The sequence below is a fragment of the Etheostoma cragini genome, chromosome 17 (genome assembly GCF_013103735.1).
Source record: "Etheostoma cragini isolate CJK2018 chromosome 17, CSU_Ecrag_1.0, whole genome shotgun sequence".
NCBI lineage: Eukaryota > Metazoa > Chordata > Actinopteri > Perciformes > Percidae > Etheostoma > Etheostoma cragini.
Window position 1 is genome coordinate 20690465 of NC_048423.1, and position 15858 is coordinate 20706322.

At 42.3% G+C, this 15858-nt stretch overlaps 1 protein-coding gene across 5 annotated transcripts in view; it reads right to left on the reverse strand.

Moving 5' to 3' along the window:
* Positions 1-4419: 4419 nt before the first annotated feature.
* nvl (nuclear VCP like) overlaps positions 4420-15858 on the reverse strand; it is a 40172-nt gene continuing 28733 nt past the window's right edge. For all 5 annotated transcript variants that reach the window (XM_034899240.1, XM_034899238.1, XM_034899239.1 and 2 more), the window contains exons 16-24: positions 15420-15524; positions 14388-14450; positions 13554-13673; positions 12564-12663; positions 7080-7186; positions 6368-6444; positions 6129-6220; positions 5213-5310; positions 4420-4581 (exon numbers count right to left, since the gene is read on the reverse strand). In XM_034899240.1, coding sequence (XP_034755131.1) covers positions 4537-4581; positions 5213-5310; positions 6129-6220; positions 6368-6444; positions 7080-7186; positions 12564-12663; positions 13554-13673; positions 14388-14450; positions 15420-15524 — 807 coding nt within the window. In that variant the 3' untranslated portion in view covers positions 4420-4536. The remainder of the gene's footprint in view (positions 4582-5212; positions 5311-6128; positions 6221-6367; positions 6445-7079; positions 7187-12563; positions 12664-13553; positions 13674-14387; positions 14451-15419; positions 15525-15858) is intronic.

Sequence of the window (15858 nt, forward strand, 5' to 3'; positions counted from 1 at the left end):
GGGGGGGGGGGACTCTGACTGTTGTTTGTGCATATGCACCAAACGGGTGTTCGGAGTATTCGGCCTTCTTGGAGACCTTAAATGGAGTCCTGTATGGGGCTCCAGTAGGGGACTCCATAGTTCTGCTGGGGGACTTCAACGAACACGTGGGCATGATGGAGATACTTGGAGAGGCGTGATTGGGAGGAACGGCCTCCCTGATCTGAACCAGAGTGGTTGTCTGTTGTTGGACTTCTGTGCTAGTCATGGATTGTCCATAACAAACACCATGTTCAAACATAGGGATGCTCATAAGTGTACGTGGTACCAGAGCACGCTAGGCCAAAGGTCAATGATCGATTTTATAATTGTTTCATCTGATCTGAGGCCGTATGTTTTGGAAACTCGGGTGAAGAGAGGGGCAGAGCTGTCAACTGGACAATGTTCAAAGATTCTATTGCTGAAGCTGCGGCGGGGAGCTGTGGTCTAAGGGTCTTAGGTGCCTCAAGGGGCGGTAACCCACGAACACCCTGGTGGACACCGGTGGTCAGGGAAGCCGTCCAACTGAATAAGGAGGCCTTCCGGGATATGTGGTCCCGGAGGACTCCGGAGGCAGTTGCGGGGTACCGATGGGCCTGAAGGGCTGCAGCCTCTGCCGTGACAGAGGCAAAGCAGCGGGTATGGGGGAAGTTCAGAGAAGACATGGAGATGGACTTTTGGTCGGCCCCAAGGTGCTTCTGGAAAACCGTTCGCCACCTCAGGAGCCCCTGTGGAGGGGCTGTCTTGGTTGACACGCCTCTTTAACATTGCGTGGAAGTCTGGGACAGTGCCTAAGGAGTGGCAGACTGGGGTGGTGGTTCCCCTCTTCAAAAAAGGGGACCAGAGGGTGTGTCCCAATTACAGGGGTATCACACTTCTCAGCCTCCCTGGTAAAGTCTACTCCAAGGTCCTGAAAAGGAGGGTTCGGCCGATAGTCGAACCTCGGATTGAAGAGGAACAATGCGGATTCCGTCCTGGTCGTGGAACAACGGATCAGATCTTTACTCTCGCAAGGATCTTGGAGGGAGCCTGGGATTATGCCCAACCAGCCTACAAGTGTTTTGTGGATCTGGAAAAGGCGTATGACCAGGTCCCCCGGGAGAAACTGTGGGAGTATGGGGTGAGGGGGTCCCTTCTTAGGGCCATCCAACCTTTCTATGACCAAAGCGAGAGCTGTGTCCGGGTTCTCGGCAGTAAGTTGGACTCGTTCCAGATGAGGGTTGGCCTCCGCCAGGGCTGCGCTTTGTCACCAATCCTGTTTATAATATTTATGGACAGGATATTGAGGCGTAGTCGGGGCGGGGAGGGGTGTTGGGATTTAAAATTGTATAAGTGCTTAAACATTGTGTGTGATTTTGCATTATACATTCAAGATATAAGGTAAAAGCATTATTTCAGCATAAATGAAGACATGTTGGTCATGCATTAAGTTTGTTGTTGTAAGTATATGGTTCATTATTTGTTACATTGAGTTGTTTTGCAATACTTCTGTTTTATAATATAAGATGTTCTGCTACATTTTGTTATAATCCAGCTCTCCTAATTGTGTCAGAAGTAGAATTGATTGTTAGGGATGCTCCCTGAGTCTGGTTTCAGCCTTTTACCCCCACAGATTTTTTCCTAAACTGAGAGTCATAAACCTTCAGTCACATTCCAACTGAAAAGATAACGTATAAGCACACACACATCACTGTGGTCTAAAGACCCCACCCTTTGTGAGATAATACTGGGGGTCCGAGAGCCAAAGAGTCAGTCAAAGGAAGGGGAGAGCTGCGACAGCTTGATCCAGGTAACTTTGTCTCAGGATATCCTATGTAATAAATGGATTCACATGAACATCTGAGATTTTGACTACTAATTGAATGAACCCAGAGAATGGAGCAGGATTTAGCTCCAACAGGGGTTGCAGTTTGGTGGACTCAGGATCTCATTGCTGCTTTTTGCAGATGATGTGGTCCTGATGGCATCATCGGTCTGTGACCTTCAGCACTCACTGGAACGGTTTGCAGCTGAGTGTGAAGCAGACCCAGGACAAGGTGGAGAGATTATATCTCCAACCTGGCCTGGTAACGCCTCGGGTTCCCCAGTCGGAGCTGCTTGATGTGGCTCGGGAAAGGGAAGTTTAGGGTCCCCTACTGGAGCTGCTGCCCCAGCGACCCAATAAGCGGTCAAAGATGGATGGATGGACATTTTCCATTCTTCAGCAGATTTCATCAGTAAATGTATTCATAAAATTGAACCTAAGACCACAAAGGGAGCAGAGAAACGAAAACAAAGCTCTGAGGCGTAACACACTTTCAGCCTTTAACTAATTGTTACAAACAGTTTGTATGGAAACACAAGACAGCATCAGATTAACATTCACACTCTGAAGGCGCAGCATTAGGATCAACCCAGGGGTCAGTGTCTTGCCCAAGGACACGGTACTGCAGAACCAGGGATTGAACAACCAACCTTCAAATTAACAGACGATCGCTCTACCACTGAGCCATAGCCGTGCTACTCACACAGAGGCTTCCACATTTTGTCACGTTACAACCAAAAATGTATTTTACTTGGATTTTACATGATAGACCAACAGAAAGTGGTGTGTAAGTGTGAAGTGTAAGGAAACTTACATGTTTTAAAATTGTTTTTACAAATTAAAAACTGAACACAATACTTTGTTTAACCCCTTATGCTGCAATTAAATGTAAATGTGCATTTCCAGTCTTAGCTCTTTTACATCATACAGGAACCATTCACCATTCACCCATGTTCGTCCACTGTGGCCAAGGATGCCATATAAGGTGCCACCTGCTCATCAGATAAACAGTCACACACATTAACACTCCGATGGCATAGCATTAGGGGAAACTCGGGGTTCAGTGTCTTGCCCAAGGACACTTTGACATGGGACCCACCAACCTTCCAATTGGCAGGCAACCGCTCTACCTCTGAGCCACAGCCGTACCCAAATACAATTGCAAGTCTTTCGGGGTATGTCTCTACCAGCTTTGCATATCTGGAGACTGACATTTTTGCCAATTCTTCTTCTGCAAAATAGTCAGATTGGATGGTAAGCATCTGTGAACAGCAATTGTCAAGTCTTGCCAGAGATACTGTCCTCATTTGGATTTAGGTCTGGACTTTGCCTGGGCCATTCTAACACATGAATATGCTTTGATCTAAACCATTCCATTGTATCTCTGGCTGTATGTTTGAGGTTGTTGTCTTGCTGGAAGGTGAACATCTGCCCCGTTCTCAAGTCTTTTGCAGACTCTAACAAGTATCTTCTAAGATTGCCCTGAATTTGGCTTCATCCATGTCTGACCAGCTTCCCTGCCCCTGCTGAAGTAAAGAACCCCCACAGCATGATACTGCCACCACGTTTCACGGTGGGGATACTCTGTTCAGGGTGATGTGCAGTTAGTTTTCCGCCACACCTAGAGTTTTGCATTTATGCCAAAAACTTCAATTATGGTCTCATCTGACCAGAGCACTTTCCTCCATGTTTGCGTTCCCCCCCAGACGACTTGTGGCAAACTGCAAACAGGACTTCTTATGGCTTTGTTTCAACAATGGCTTTCTTCTTGCCAAGATTTGATAAAGGCTGATTTGTGAAGCGTATGACTAATAGTTGTCCTGTGGACAGACTCTCCCACCTGAGCTGTGGATCTCTGCAGCTCCTCCAGAGTTCCCATGGGCCTCTTGGCTGCTTCTCTGATTTATCCTCTCCTTGCCCGGCTGGTCAGTTTAGGTGGATGGCCATGTCTTGGTAGGTTTGTTGTTGTGTCGTACTCTTTCCATTTTCAGATGATGGATTGAAAAGTGAGATGTTCAAAGCTTGGGATATTCTTTTATAACCTAACTCTGCTTTAAACTTCTCCACAACTTCATCCCTGATCTGTCTGGTATATTCCTTGGGTTTGATGAATGTTCACTCTAGCAAACCTCTGAGGCCTTCTGATTCTTTTTTTTTTTTGCCACGGAGTTCTTCACAAAACAGCTGTATTTATACTGAGTTTAGATTTAGTTATGCTGAGATTAGACTAATCACAGGTGGACTCTTTTTACCAATTAGGTGACTTCTGAAGGCCAACGGTTGCACTGGATTTTATTTAGGAGTATCAGAGTAAAGGGGGCTGAATACTTTTGCACATCACACTTTTAAGTTTTTTTTAATAAAAAAGATATTGAAAAATTATGTATCATTTTCCTTCCACTTCACAATTATGTGCCGCTTTGTGTTGGTCTATCACATAAAATCCCAATGAAATACATCGTAACATGACAAAATGTGGAAAGTTCATGGGCTAGGAATACTTTTGCAAGCCTCTGTGTCTAATATGGTAGAATATGTTGCTTTGGATAAAACATGTTGCACTTGTGTGCAATTAATGTGCACACAAGTCTTTTTCACACACAAGTTTTATTGTAAAAGCAGGAATCAGTATTATGTTTCAACCCTAATAAAATGTGTATATACATGACACAATTATTCCATAATAAAAGTTGTATGGGGCTCTGGTCTCGTAGTTATCTGCTGAGCGTCTCTCTCAGCTGCTCGTACATCCTCTGGTCCTGCACAGGGAACACACAGTCACTGTACTTTTGTGGTTTTCACACACGGAAATAAAAGCTGAGTCGTCTGAAATAGGACCTTAAGAAGGATGTGTGAGCCCTGCTGTAACTCTGACGCCCCCAGCATTAGATTACCCTAGCAAAGATCATGCAGGTAACTGGTTCCAACTAGCTACTGCTCCCTAAGCTAATGCTGGGGGTGTCAGGCAGAGCCACAGCACGCACGGAAATGAGAAGGGTATGTATCAACTTTTCCAACTCCGGGGGATACAATGAATAAGCTAAAGTGTTTGCCTGCCGGCTGGGTACCGAATACAATTCTTTTAAGGCACCGACCAAATTGCCTCCATAAAAAAATGCCTCGTCATTCAATACTGTAATGGTAACTTACATTTTTGTTTTATTAATGGTAAATTACAGGTTTCTTGTTCTATTGCTTGAACAATAGTTTCTGCCTTTAGCACAAATGTTTCAAAGTAGATAATGTGGTATTGTTCCTTGACTTTGGAATTCCACAAGTTGCTATTTCCTGATGGACCGGTACTGGTTCAGACCAGACTTTCCCTCCCGCCCTTTATTTTTTCAGGTTTTACATGTCACGCGGCAACCACTGTACCGTTCACACTCTTACCTTTTTGGACACAGATGGCCGAACTTTCTTGAAGGCATCATCAAAGTTCTGTTTGCTCACTCTGATGTCAGCGACAGAGCCAGCAGAGTATGTGTGACCTGTGGAACAATGAACACAACAGTCACCTACGCATGAAACACAGTCCAAGTCAAAGTTACGGTAGTTACCAATTTTTAACTTGCCCTTTCCACTCATTGTAGCATCGCTCAATGGTGATTTTTGCCTCCACCTTTGCCTTCCAGACAGCTAACCCTAAACATAACCATTGCTGCGCTGCCTGGAAGGAGACGGCAAAAAACACCAAACACCGTTTACAACTGTGAATAATGTTTTCCCTTTTCAGTTCAGTCTTCAGCCAAATGTGTGCAAATATATCAGACGTTCATAGTTTGTCAGATTGTGCAGGAATTTTCTGTTTCTGCTATATGTTTTTCCCAGTTGGTTCCTCCATAGTCAGACTTTATTTTTTGAAACAAAGTGCTGTACTGAGTGATTGCAATGTTTTCACAGTTCAGCATAAACAAAAAGAAAAAAATGAGATGTTGTTTTGGTCTGGACTCAAGACTCAACGTGGCCTTGGCCTTGACTGGATGTTGAAACTGCATTAGACTTAAGAAGTAGTTCTTAATGTAATTTGCTAAAAAACAGGACAGTACCATTTTATAAACATGATCGTCAAACATCTGAAAAATAAAAAACATAAGTGTCATGCATTATGCAAATAAATCGTACATGGATTCTTTTGAGTTACATTTACACAATTTTTACTCCCACATTTCAAACTCTGCCTAGAACACAAACCGAATTCACACCCTGGGACTCTTTACAATCACTACTTCCTGTTCCATATGCTATTACGGTTCTATCTTTAAAAACTAAACACTGTACGGGTATGCAGAGTTAGGAGTAAAGTTACCAGAGGAAGAAGCTGGTGAAGGCTGGGACTTCAGGTAGATCCTCAGGGCATTGACCGATGCTTCCCTTACTAAAGCAGTGATGTCAGCGCCACTGAAAAACACACACATAGACACACTTTGCATTGCAACTTCAGAAAAAGAACAAACACTGTAAAGTTCATTTTCCCACTAAGAGAAGAAAGCATATGAAAATGTTAAGTGTTTCCGAGGACAGCAGGGGTGTCCTGCTGGGACTTACCTGAAGCAATCACAGCGCTCGTCAAAGGCGATCTCTTCAAGGCAGACATCGTGCCCCAGCTGAGGTTTGGTCCCTCCCTACGGAAGATCAACAGCTAGTGTATCTCGGAGCATTCAAAGATGGTGGTCAGAGATGTGGTTAGCCTAGCTTAGCACAAAGACTGCAAGCAGGGGGAAACTGGTAGCCTAGCCCCTTCAAAAGTGAAGTTAACTATGCCTTTACACTTTCCAGTGTACAGGTCCGTTACATGGTAGTGTACAGGTGTTAGATGTTAGAGTTGTTTTTCTGCTAGCTGTTTCAGAATTGACCACAGCATAACGAGCCAAAGCAACAGTTTGTGGCTCAAAAGACCTGTTGTGGTCAAGTGTCTTGTAAACAAATCAAACACACTTGAGGCTGACAGTTAAAAATCTAGCCATGCGACAGGCTGAAGACTTACGAGCTACCCAAGGAAAAAAAAGGTCTTTCTCTTCCTTAACCTTTTACAGCTGGCACAGTTAAAACCTTAAAAAAAAAAAAAATTGTAATCATCACAGCGCAGTGGAAATGAATGTAATGCTAATTTAGGTGACAGTGAAAGGAGTAGGTCTAAAAAATGAGAAACAAAACAAACAAAATGAACCCTTCTATCTACATAAGATTACATTATGGGTAATTTGACTTAACTCCATGTACTTTAGGGCCCTGTCTGGTATCTCTGGTTAACATGTACCTTAGTAATGGTGAGCAGGATGGCATGGCGGTCTGCGGGAGGTGGCAGACCCACATACAAGGTTTTATCTAGACGACCTGGCCTCAGGATGGCAGGGTCAATGATATCTGGCAAGAGACAGGACAGTGACGGCCTTTAAGATAACAAATACTTAAACATTAAAAGGTACCAATACAACAATGTAAAAAATTGTTTATAACAAGTTCTGCATTTAAAATTCTACTTCCGTAAACGCAACTAGCAAATACATAAAAATGTGTGATTAATTGCAATTTAACTATGACCGTAATGTGATTATATATTTTAATCGTTTGAGAGAACTACTAAATACATGTTTTACTTTGATTTATTTCAGGGCACTTTATTTTGTATGTAACGTTCATTTTCCTATTTGCACGTTATATTTAATTTAAGTTTGGTTATCTTACAGACTCAGACTAAAAGCAACTAGCTAGTAGGGGTGTACGATTCAGACTTTTGTATCGATTTTTGAAATTCTATGAATCATTTCGAAAACCCGCACTAGCTAGCCTCCCTGGCTTAGTGCATCAAACCATATCACTACCTGCCAAATAAAATAATACCTTAATACACCCATGTAGAAAACAGAAGAGAGAAAGCTTGGCAGATTCGTCTGATAACCAGCTAATGGAGAGTCGGAGTGAGGCAGGGAGAGGGAATTAAATAATTGTGATATTTTAAAATTAAAGCAAGAGCAGGGTTCCAAAGCATAGACTGTAAATATTACCAGGGATTTTAGCCTGTGCTGAAAGCAACACTGGTATAGGTCCAATACCAGTTTATGAAATGAAAATCAAATGACCAAAAGATACACTGACCCAAGACTATGTGACATATGGTAGCTACAGTACGTGCTAGTTTAGTGGCAAAATCCGTGACAGTAAGAGCCTGACAAGCTAAGAATGTCTTTCAAACAAAAAAGCGGCTCTAGAAAAAAAGCCCAGAGGAAAAAAGAACAGGAGGAGAAGGTAGCAAAGCATTTGGCTTTTCCATTCTCCAGCCCACGGACAACCATGGTCCTGATAGCTTCCTCTTTGGCCTCTCTCCTAACACGACTACCCTTACTCATAACTCATTTGACTGTAAAATTCAATATATAAGTATACCTACTTGGTGTGTGTGTGTGTGTGTGTGTTTTATAACTAGTTATAATAACGTGCATTAGGGGCCCGTCCTACCTACCTCACTCCACTGAGAACCACTGGTTTAATCTTTAACATTGTAATGTATTTTTAAGTGTACACTATGTCAAACGTTTGGGGTCACTTTGAAATTTCCATTGCACTCCATTATAGACAGGATACCAGCTGAGATCAGTCGCGTTGCTATTTATCCAGGGCAGCAGTTTTCAAATTACATTAAGTGCTTACATAATTGCACAAGGGTTCTCCAATGTTTTCTCAGTTAAAAAAAAATGATATCAGATTAGTACAACATAATGTGCCCTTGGAACATTGGTTGCTGATAATGGGCAACGTAGATATTGCATTAAAGATCAGTCACCCACTCAGATCAGCTGGTATTCTGTCTATAATGGAGTGGTATGGAAATTTGTATGTGACCCCAAACTTTACTGTTGGAGTAAAAAGTACAATATTTCCCTGTAAAATGGAGTGAATAAAAAAAGTCACATACATAATATAAAAAGTGTACTTAGTGCAGTAATATAATTCTTCCAGCAGTCCTTCCATTCTGATGAGCCAGGAAACTGGAACCACCTCAGCTTGGTTCATACATCCGCTGGTCTACGCTGAGCGGTTCAGGTCTGACTAGTCTGGATCAACGGAAGTACATTCCCAGGACAATTGTCGAAGTGAAAAAGTCGAAGTGTCCTTGGGCAAGACACTGAACCCCGAGATGGTGCTTCGGAGTGTGAATGTGTGTGAATGTTTATCTGATGAGCAGGTGGCACCTTGTACGGCAGCCCCGGCCACACTGTATGAATGTGTGTGAATGGTGAATGTTTCCTGTAGATGTAAAAGCGCTTTGAGCAGTTGTTAAGACTGGAAAAGCGCTATATAAATACAGCACATTTACATTTTCATGTCCCTCACCTTCCTTTCTCTGTGTGCCGTTCTTAAACTCTGTTCACTTTACGAAACAACAACAAACAGGTAGGCCTGCTTGGTCCTTTTGTCGAATGATTGTAATAATATACAACAAATATGTCTATGGAATTTACTCTGTAACTGGGACGTTTTGAGCGCAAATGAGGTTTAACCATGTATCCAGCCAATTTAAATAGTTCACGTCACTGTATTACTTCATTTAATATTGTATGGGCCTTTTTTTTCCGGTAGGGCGGCACGATTATGGCCAAAATGATAATCACGATTATTTTGATCAATACTGTGATCACGATTAATTATCACCATTATTTGTTGATTTTAAACAAAACATATTTTATGGTCAAATAGGATATTTATACTTAACTGCTTTCACATCCATATTACGCTACACTCTTCTTATGTTGAAGTTGTATGTTCCATTGTGATGGCCACATTCATGGCCACACAACCAGCTTAAGAGCGGTAACCTCATGCACTTAAATATTTCCTTAGGTTTAGTTTATACGCTTTTGATTATACACCTTCATTTGTTGCAACCATTTATTCAGTTACAAATAACTTGCAGGACACTTGTTTCATTTCATATACATCATACTTTTTTGATTTATACAGAAGTGGCTTTTAGCAAGGGCGCACTATTAGTTACTTTTGGATGGTCATTCTGTTATATAACCGTTTTTCTTTTGAGCTTACCAGTTGGAGTCCACACCCGGGAGGGATCCAGGTCTGCTGTCTTTAAAAGGGGTGGTGCTTGGAGAAGGAGCAACTTTATAGGGGAGGTGACCTAATTGGACACTACCACTGCTTGATATGTCCAGGGGGGGTAGCTTTATTCTTGCTGTAGGTATTCTGGGGTTTAGATTTTATATAGAGTAATGTTCTGTTTAGGTATGATAAGTAAAAGTGTTTATTTGGAATATATTTTAGATAGGTTTGGCATTATTTGTTTCTGAAGTTAGTTTGCAGTTATCCCCCTGTGTGTTTAAATTGGTCTGATCAGCCAATATATAAGTCCCCTTTGTTTCTTTGTTAGGAAGGTCAGTTGTATTTTTTTGAGTCTCTTATTTTCAGAGCCTTAGTTACTGTTTGTTTATTTGACCTCTATTAAGGACCCAAAGCATTATCTTTACCTTGTTCTAACTATTTTTGGGAAATAAAAACTCTTACTTTAGAATTTCTCTTTTGACTCCTCATGCTTAACTGCTTGGTCCGTCACAGACATACAGCTGCAACACATGTAAATGAAAATTAGCTATCTAAAATAAATAGAGGATGAGGATATACACTACCGGTCAAAAGTTTGGGGTCACTCACAAATTCCCATTGGACTCCATTATGGACAGAATCCCAGCTGAGATCAGTTGCCTTGTTTTTTTTAACCAGGGCAGCAGTTTCTAGATTACATTATGTGCTTACATAATTGCAAAAGGGTTGTTTAATGTTTTCTTAGTTAGTTTTTTAAAATAATATCAGATTAGTAAACAAAATGTGCCTTTGGAACATTGGATGAATGGTTGCTGATAATGGGAAATGTAGATATTGCATTAAAGATCAGCCCCCCACCCAGATCAGCTGGTATCCTGTCTATAATGGAGTGGAATGGAAATTTGTAAGTGACCCCAAACTTTTGACCGGTAGTGTATATATATGTATTTTTTTTTTAATATATCTCTGAGAAAACCATTTCCCTTGTTTTCAACAATAACTGATTAAAAGAGCTAGGGAGAAAGAGTGAGCGCGACGGACGTACTCACAGAGTGACAGCTGGATCATGAATTGGTCCAGCACGGGTCAAACAAACGGTAAGTGGTATTACACACCTCGTGTGTATGAAATGTCTGTATCATCACTGTTTATGTACACTTTTTAAGAACTATGATATTCTTGTCATGGGTCACATCTCTCGCTCAGGTCCAGCAGGCTCCGTCTCACACGCTATTACTCTACCAACTGAAGTTAGTTGCATTCAATAACTTCTGGAGTGTTTTTCGCAATTGCAGAGGTAACTAAAACACTGGTATAAATACAGGTTTGCCTGTCATGCTTAACCATATACAGCTGTTTTATTAACAGTTAAAACTGTAGAATAATGTCAGCAGTGGACCAGCGCCGCTGTGTGGCGGGGCTGCGTGGAGAGTAAGAAAAGAGATCTAACACAGGCAACTAACTAGCACAGGTATCTGCAGGACAAAATGTTGAGTTTACTAATAAACTGGTAAACCTTGAGACCGACGAATAACCGACTGTTATCTGTTGAATTTTCCTCACGTTACTCTGTCCTCTGTGACTGTCTACATCTAGAAACTAAGCTACGCGATGCAAGGAACAACTCCGACTGACAAATGATCAGACAGTGGTTTATGGGGCGGTAGATGGGCTTTGCAAATGAACCCAGAATGTTCTATGAAATCACGCAAATTTGACCGTGGGAAGTCACAATTGTGACCGTGAATAAAATTTGATTAATTGTGCAGCCCTAGTATCTGGTAGACAGGATCAAGGATTACCTCACTGACAGGCCACAATACATCAGGCTAAAGGACATCATGTCTGACACTGTGGTCAGCAGCATTGGAGCCCACCAGGGCAAGTGCTGGCCCCTCTTCTCTTCACCCTGTATACCTTGGACTGTTACAACTCATACAAATACCTCCGCCGTGGTTGGATAACAAACTGGACTGGACAACACACACCAGCCACCTGTACAGGAAGACACAAACCAGGTTGTATCTCCTGAGGAGATTCCTGAGACAGTCTGTGGTTGCCAGCATCCTCTTCTACACTGTGCTGTGCTGAGGGGGCAGAATATCAAAGAAGGACACCTCCAGATGGGATAAACTGATCAGGCGGGCCTGCTCTGTGGCCGGCATGAAGTTGGACTCAGAGAGGACACTGGACAAACTGCTGGACATTACTGACTATGCCAGCCACCCCCTGCACACAGTCATCAGCACCCAGAGGAGCCTGTTCAGTGGAAGGCTGCAGCTGTCCAAGTTTAGGACCAACAGACTAAAGGACTCCTTTGTCCCTCATGCCGTCAGACTCTACAACTCCTCACTCCGGGGTGGAGGAAATAGGGCAGAGAGGACAGAACCGAACAGAACAGAACAGGCAGGAAGGTGGTAGCCACTCTTTCACTGTGCAATTGATTAATTAATAATCTACTCGCATACATACCTGGACACTAACTGCTCTTAACTGATAACTTATGCTAAAGGTATTTTATAGCTAAAACTTTGTTTATTGTTATTTTTATACTGTTTTTTCTATACTGTATTTTTTGTACCTCTTTATTTTCTATCCAAACGTTTTGTAAGTCTAAGTCTCTAAGTCTAAGTTAGTGCTTTGGAGAAAGGCCTGGCAATGAGAGACAAGGGTCGAAATGGATGCGTACCTGGTCTATTGGTCGCAGCCATGATGAAGACCTGCCTTCGAGTCTCTAAGCCGTCCATCTCTGTCAGCAGCTGGTTGACCACCCGCACACTGGCTCCTGACTACACACACACACACACACACACACACACACACACACACACACACACACACACACACACACACACACACACACACACACACACACACACACACACACACACACACACACACACACACACACACACACACACACACACACACACACACACACACACACACACACACACAGTGTAACAATCAATAAATGGGTTCCTATTATAGCTATAAGAAATGTGATTTAAAAACATGTTTTTTTTATATTTAGAAGATAGTCAGCTTTTTTCATCTGTCTAAAAGCAGACAAAAATGACCAATAAATATAGAGTAAACATGTGACTATTCAAAGAGTCCTCGTTAGGGCTGCAACCTATTCATTGTCCGGTCTATAAAATGTCAGAAAATGGTAAAAGATATGGATCAATGTTTCCAAAGCCCAAGATGTCTTCTTTTTTCCACAGAATGTCCAAAGACTTAAAACAATTTATCGATGATTAGAATAGTTGGATTAATTTAATAGTTGACACTGATGAACTAACCAAATAATCTTTGCAGCTCTAGTCCTTACTCTTTTGTTTTAAGAATAAATGCTTAATAACAACGGACGGCAGATAACATACAACACCTGAACACATTGTTTGCAGTTATTGAAGTTGTTTGGAAATCCCACTATATTATATTTCCCAAGGGGGATGTACATCAACTCTCCAAAAAGGAAAGCCCCCCCCCCCGACACCCCTGCTGCTGTACCCTGACTGCTTCTGCTGTCTTTATGTTACATCTAGTATTTGCAATGGCATCCACTGACCAGACGCTCCACACAATGCAGAAGCTGTGTTGCATTATAGAATATGATGTTTTGAACATGACGCTCATAGATTCCTTTCTAAGGCAGGATGCCCATCCCTCTCACCTCATGGCCTGAGCGCCGAGGACACAGCGCGTCAATCTCATCAAAGAATATGACACAAGGAGCCGAGTTGCGTCCTCTCTGAAAGACCTGTCTGACGGCGCGCTCACTCTCTCCCACATACTGCAAACAGAGATCCATCAGTTAGTGCAACCAGTGGGTTTTAACATCAGCCCTCTCTAACTCATGGTGCGGTGGATAAGGACAACAGAGATGACTTGTATAGCTCAACTGTGTGGTTGCGGAAGTGAAAATTCCATTTGTGTCCTCCAGAAGGATTTTGATTATTAGCCATAATGTCTAAACTAGAGCTGGGTACCAAGTTCAATACTTTTTAGGCACTGACCAAATTGTCTCCATAGTATCAAGTAGAGATGTTCCGGGACCGATACCAGTATCTGTACCGCCCCAGAAAACCGCCAGAAAACCGCCTAAAACGCTAGTATCAGTATCGGGAAGTACTGGAGTTTATGCACCAATCCGGTACCAGGTAATAAAGCCTTATAGAAAATCTACGTTAAAGTAGTTTATGTTCTATCACTTCCGGAACCAAAGCCATTCAAAAAGTTGGGGGTCACTGTTGAGCTCCACTGCACCAAGATCTTTTACAATATTGGGTGCAAGGGTTACTTCAAAGAGAACAACACAAAAGTTGGAAAAAAGGAATCAATAAAAGGTCGCAGCAAATCATCATGATAAACAGAAACGCACACACTGAATGAGCCTCACAGAGATGTGGTTAAAGGTTGATAAGTGAGAGTCTGTTGACTGTACAAATGCCACAAATACTCAGGCAGCCTCTATGACATCAACATGTCCTGCCGCTCAGTGACTCACCATGTTGAGCAGCTCTGGACCCTTAACAGAGATGAAGTTGAGGCCTGACTCATTGGCCACTGCCTGTCAGGAGACAACACAGAAACCAGCAGTGAGACAATCACCAGGCTTTCTCTTTTGAAAAAACTAAATCCACCTTTCATAAAACAATACTAAAATATACATGAACAATATTTGATTTTGTGTCAAAATGACAAAGATTTATCATCAAACACTGTTGCAGGGAGTTGAATGAATGAATACGTGACCCCTAAATTCCACCGGGCACGTCTGCACTGTGTTCTGGCGGTGCCACAGACATCGGTGCAATCACAGCCACTCTAGAGTACCAGTCGCGACTAAAAATATATGCCAGGTCTATTTTTAGCGGAGCCAAGGGGCGCGGAAGCCACAGAGAGTGGATAGAGCATCCGGTCAGTTTTCAGAATAAACAGCCTGTGAAGAATCCCCACCGTATATCACATCACTACATTATTTAAACAACTAATACACAGCCACAAATCTTTGATCCATATTGTTCATATCGGGAGTAAACGGAAGAAGTTGTTTAATTATGGAGACTACTTACTTTTATAGTAGAGGCAGAAATATCTAGAAAAATTGACCAAAAAACAAAGTCTGCAAGTCCGGCAGGCAAAACGCCCAACTATTGGGACACTCCCATTATGGAATGACGCATGGTGTATGACAGAACAAGACTACAGCGCGACTGGATCTCGGCACATCTGTGCCTGGTGAAATCCCTGGGTAATCCTACTCTCAGCTCTCTGAAGCAGTTTTAGTCTTGGTCAAATTTTCCTGGCACTTCCTAGGACTGGTCCTTAGATGCTTCATACTGTATATACAGGCCTTCAATAGACATCGGACTAATCTTATCATTCAGGATCTATTTTGATTGAAAATAATCTGTGAGGAAGGTGAAAGACAATTATAGAATACTAGATAGTTTACAAAGATAACTGTTCAAAGATATAACAGGGCTGTGGTACTTAGTGAACTATTGGGTATATTTGTGTTGCTGTGGTGGGGAACCTTGGCCAGCAGAGTTTTTCCACATCCTGGAGGTCCAGCCAGCAGCACACCAGATGGAGCACTGAGCCCCAGAGCTCTGAACTGCTCTGGAGACCGCACCGGGGCCTGCAGGACACAGACACACACGCACAGGTTACTCCACTGTACTCCATAGAAGCCAGTGTTTATCTTGTAGCTGTGGATGATTTCACAGACAGTGAATGTCAGTGATTTTTATCCACTAATATGTGGAGCACCAGCCAGCTCACAGTTTGAGTATCTTACTTTTTTATAAGAATTCATTTCTGTTGTATTTAAGGGTAACTTTGTTATTTTTCAACCTGGACCCTAGTTTTCCATGCTTTTGTGTCTAATGGCGTTTAAGTACATGAACTTTAGCAACCATGATTACACACCAACATGTTTGCTGTGTACTGTTTGTGTTTCAGAGCATTCACGC